The sequence below is a fragment of the Triticum aestivum genome, chromosome 5B (genome assembly GCF_018294505.1).
Source record: "Triticum aestivum cultivar Chinese Spring chromosome 5B, IWGSC CS RefSeq v2.1, whole genome shotgun sequence".
Classification (NCBI taxonomy): domain Eukaryota; kingdom Viridiplantae; phylum Streptophyta; class Magnoliopsida; order Poales; family Poaceae; genus Triticum; species Triticum aestivum.
The window spans coordinates 16,028,195-16,032,937 of NC_057807.1; the positions used below are offsets into that span (position 1 = coordinate 16,028,195).

General features: G+C 43.2%; 1 protein-coding gene across 2 annotated transcripts; it reads right to left on the reverse strand.

Moving 5' to 3' along the window:
* Nucleotides 1-638: 638 nt before the first annotated feature.
* LOC123110146 (PI-PLC X domain-containing protein At5g67130) lies at nt 639-4,538 on the reverse strand. Of its 2 annotated transcripts, XM_044530607.1 has the most exons (10): nt 4,292-4,538; nt 3,461-3,551; nt 3,254-3,376; nt 2,564-2,701; nt 2,372-2,470; nt 1,982-2,285; nt 1,661-1,884; nt 1,315-1,401; nt 1,119-1,195; nt 639-966 (listed from the first exon to the last, which is right to left on the reverse strand). In XM_044530607.1, exons 2-9 carry the CDS (start codon nt 3,542-3,544, stop codon nt 1,166-1,168), a joined length of 1,089 nt encoding a protein of 362 aa, XP_044386542.1. In that variant the 5' UTR covers nt 3,545-3,551; nt 4,292-4,538; the 3' UTR covers nt 639-966; nt 1,119-1,165. The 2 variants fall into 2 exon arrangements, with proteins under 2 accessions (XP_044386542.1, XP_044386541.1); XM_044530606.1 differs by having other exon boundaries at nt 639-963; nt 3,461-4,535.
* Between the last annotated feature and the right edge of the window lie 205 nt (nt 4,539-4,743).

The window sequence follows — 4,743 nt, forward strand, 5'->3', positions numbered from 1 at the left end:
CAAGTGGGGAGGTAGCGTTTCAGCTTGCTGATTTCCTCAATGTAATTTCAGGTGATGGATCAGAACAATGTTGACCCGAATAATTAATTTCTTCACCGTAACTTCAGGTGATTGATCATAATGTAATTTCAGCTGATTTCCTTACATTGTTCTTCAGAATAGTTTTCCAAATAATCACAAGGGAAATTAATTATTCTAAGTTTGGGAGACAAAAACTCAAACAGTTTGAATGAATATGTTAGTTACAGACATGGAAACTTAATTGGTACATCAATATTGAATCAAGTTACAGGCACAAAAACTTGGCCCTGTGTTATTATGTCGATGCAGAAAGCCGGCAGATTACTGCATAGGGTTACTCATGGGATTCTGTAGCAGTTTATTATGAGTATATTGTTTGAGCTCATTTATCGTGCCTCGAAAGTAAGATAGACCCATCTATTTGCCTGATAGTTAAGAAGTCATGGAATATGCAAGGGGTAATCTGGACTATTTTGACATGAAGAAAAAGAGCCGGAAATTTTATAATCCTGAGCAGATGCAATTTGCCGTAATTCACCAAATTTAGAATTCTGCAAGGGCTAAATACATGACACTGTAGCCAATAATGTGGGCAAGTTTAGGGGCCACAGCAAATGTATGAAAGAAATAACCATAATGACAAACCATTAATAATTAACATATAGCAACAGTATTTGATGTGTAATCAATCTATGCCAAATATTCCACCAGGCACAACTACAACGTCTCCGAGAGCACAGCATGTTGACGAATCACGTTCACAGTTGTAATGCACTACCCAACATTTTAACCATTTATCCGTTGCCGAAACCACTCATTTTTCAACTTTCGGTTTCGGGGAATCTGAATCGTAAGTATATATTTCTTCTACCCACAAAGAAAAAAAGAGTATGTCTTGTCTCATCTTGAGACTAAATCATCGCACCATGCATCTCCAATTCTCTGCTGCAGCAGTTTTATAAGGGTTCAAGTCAGCCAAAAAAATTAAGGACCCGAAAAACCCTAAGAAGCTCCCCTGAAAATAATCTTAAACATGGGAAGAAATCCAACTTTTTATTTGTTTGCCAGAAAGTAAAAGTCCTATCCTGGTGTCATACCTTGTTCTATGTATGTGCAGTTGCTACATGTCCTAGCTCTCCCGGATTCAGGCAGAGCATACTACACTAGATCCTCGCTACAAAAGGCCACGTGGCAAAATAAAAGGGTTAATCCATGTCATGATTCAGAAAACAAAAATATCAAGAGACATGGATGCACAACAAACGAGGAAGAAATTATATCTTGCACACTCACCTGGCAAGCCTTGACGTCCTGGCATCCACACAGGAGCATGCCGTTGAGCAGATCGGTGGCTTGGAACGCGCCCCCTCCCTCGCTTCTCTGAATTTAGTTCATTTCAGAAACATGAACAAACATCAATTATTTTGTGTAACAACATAGCCTTGTTGTACTCGACCAGAACTGGGTATACTGGATAGTAAATATACACTCGACTGCATCGAGAGTTAATAGGTTTTACAAGTGTTTAGGTTATTTGAGATTAATATCTGCAGTTGTCATCTTGTGGAACATACAAGTACTTGACCCTGAAGTTTTATGTATATACATATAAATATATACTGATTCCTGTGTTCAGTACCTTGTAGTAATCAACTGCGATGAAATTAGCCCATCGGTTTCCAGCTGAGCCGTAGCATGTGTTAGACATGCCAGTGAGGCCCCTGGAGTGCTGCAAACACGCAGTCGGCTTCATTGGGACAGATGGGAAGTAGTTCATGAGGACCAGTGACTTGGTCTTGTCGTTGAGGGGCGCGGACTCCGCACGGTTCGAGCATTTGCCAGCATCCATTCCATCGTCGCCATCTTTAACACAGTGAAATCAATCAGTTTCATAGCAACAATAGTTACGATAATTAGGAACTACAGCAGAATGTTTCGTATGGAGGAACTAGTGTCTCACAATTGTTCTCAACCATGAAATTCCACTGGTACGCGATTCCTTCTGTGACTTGCTTCGATCTGGCAGAGGTGAACACAAGGAGGCGCTGGTTGCTTGTGACCATTTCGCTGACAAGAGGCCACTCCTGACCATTCTTTGGCATTTTTGACACTGGAAACCAGTACTTTTGCAGACCAGAGGCCTTGAACACGTTCGTCAGGCCATTTGGCGCGTGAACATAGTCTTCCAGGATCAACGTAATGATTTCAGATGGGTTGGCAGAAAGAAACGCCTCAATTTCCTTGAATGTGTCCAATGCCGGTTCCTACAATCAAGTAATAATATTTATAGACTGTATTCTGAAAGTCTATGTGGATATGAGGGAGGAAGGCATATTCAGTATGTACTCACAAATGCAGTAAAATCGTTGCATTTGCCTCCACTGGAATGGCACAACCATACACCTCCTTTGAAGTCATATGTGTCGAGCATTAGCGCGCGAACACCATTCTGTAGAGCAATGCAATTGAGATGAGAAGTGATGTTCATAAGATAGCGCATGTAGAACAACAGAAGAGTCTTATCAGATGACACAGAAGCTACATTTAACTGATCGGTGACTGTATCCTCCTGGTTGTCGAAGGTGATGCGTGGAATTCCGGTGTGCGACGGTTCCCCAGCAATCGCGAATGAATTGTGCGTTGTGAGGTAGGCGTACTTATTGAATGGCAACGAGTTATTCTGAAGACCAAACCAGAAGCAAAGCAAATTCACAATGAAACATTAGGGCCATGAAAAAAAAAACTGTTTTCGTCATGATTTTCTTGGCTACTGAGTCCAAACAAGTCCTATACTCCTAATTGGGTATTTTGAGAAGTATCAAACTTATCGGATTTTTTGTTGGCGGGTAATCAAACTTATCAGATTTTGGGAGAAAATTAGGCCATATCTTACTGAAATCTCTACGCATGTAGAGAATGTGACCCCAATATACAAGCAACATTACATAAACATGATTATGGAAATATCCTAATAAAACCCATCGTTTTGTCAGCACGGACTGAACAAGAGAAAGTTTGCTGCTGAGCGAACTACAATCTGCCCATCACATAAACCGCATTCTGTTTGTTCCAGAAACAGATCTTGCCTACCAAGAATTTGTGGAAAGAGGAACAAAGGAACTCAAAATCACCAACAAACATAATCACTTGTTCTTATTCCTTCTCTGACACATGGAAAAAAAAGAGAGAGAGAGAAGAATCAAACAACTGGAAGAATTAAGCGGACTCTTACAACGAGTTGGAAGGGGTTGGTGGCGGTGGAGCGGGCGCAGTGGGGGCCGGCGAGCTTCGGCTCGCAGTCGAAGCACCACTGCCCGGCACCGCAGCCGGCACTCGTCGAACACTTGTCGCCTACCTGGATTCAGACGCAACCCAAAGCTCAGTTTTAGCAGGGAATCGTTATGGGGGGATCTGATCAGAGTTCTTGCTGGAATCTTACACTGGCAGCTGCAGCTCCCAAGAGGCCAGCCATGACCAGAACCAGTGCTGCTGCTGCTGCTGCTGCTGCTGCTGCTGCCCCCATCTGAAAGCTATAGAGAGAGAGAGGAGAAGATGAACAGAAAAGGAAAACGCCAACCAACCGAACAATAATCAATTATTGGCAAGATAGATAGAGATATAGAGCTGGAGTTGTTGGGGTGGTGGTGGTTGCAGACTTGTAGCGCATTGTCATACTACACTTATATATACTAGATCTAGTTGACCTTGTCCAATAAGATAAGAGTGCGGTATTGAACTACTTCTAAACAATGGCATGCCAATGATGCCATTGTTATGGAGGAACCGGAACCCGGAAAAGAAATGTGCTTACAGACATTATTAATGAATTGTGTAGCAGCAACATACTAACATGTCAAAATTGGAATATCCATGGCACATTTTGTTTGTTCTTTTGGTGGCCTGATATGTGCACTACCTACCATCCTTGACACAGGATAGCGATGGCCAGCCACGATTTTGTTCACTAGTGAGATGTGATCACTGGATCACTAGCTAAGGATGTGAAAACGACGGCCACAGATCGATGTGATCACTAGCTACAATTTTCACCTGCAAACAACTTGCACTAAGTCACCGTTGAAGTTGAAAACAAGCGCAATTTCACCACGGATGTATCTAGAACCAAAATATGTCTACATACATCCATTTCTCCGACGAGTATTTCCCCAGACACAGTATAAATTGTATTCGCCTATCTCGTATGAAGATGAGGCTCAAAGATCTCAAAAAAAAAAAGAGGGGGGGATAAACCAATCCAATCCAAGCGCACCTGTAGCTGAGATGCAACCTCAGCTCACACTGGCATTCATGAAGCAGAAACAGCAGCAGGGTTGCAGGTCCCGCTCCGCCGGAAATGGCCGCCGTTCTCCACACGGCCAGTCCAGCAGCCGGTGTGGCCGAGAGATTCGAAGAAGCGGCGGCGGCGGCGGCGGCTCTCCTGCCGCGTTGCGGCAGTCGGCGGCGGGGAAGAAAGGAGCCCGCAGCGGCCGGCGTCTAGCACCTCGCGTTTTTGGGCTGGATTTGGGCTATCTCACCTATGGGTAGCTGTTTCTGCGATCGCTAGATGGGCCCGCACAATATGGGTTTCTGAGAAGCGGTTCAGAAATCTTCTACAATCGGTATTAGAAGCTCTTTTATGCTGGATTTCTCTCTCTATTATTTCACTTTTTTTGTGTTTCTTCATGGTTTTCACTTTTTTTCAACACGTTGTACATTTTTCTG

Coding starts and splice junctions, on each gene's coding strand:
- LOC123110146 (XM_044530607.1), bottom strand. CDS start 3,544: ATGGGGGCAGCAGCAGCAGCAGCAGCAGCAGCAGCAGCACTGGTTCTG. Junction 1,885..1,981: donor TTTCATGGTTGAGAACAATT/GTGAGACACTAG, acceptor ACTGTGTTAAAG/ATGGCGACGATGGAATGGAT. Junction 1,196..1,314: donor AGGACGTCAAGGCTTGCCAG/GTGAGTGTGCAA, acceptor GGCCTTTTGTAG/CGAGGATCTAGTGTAGTATG.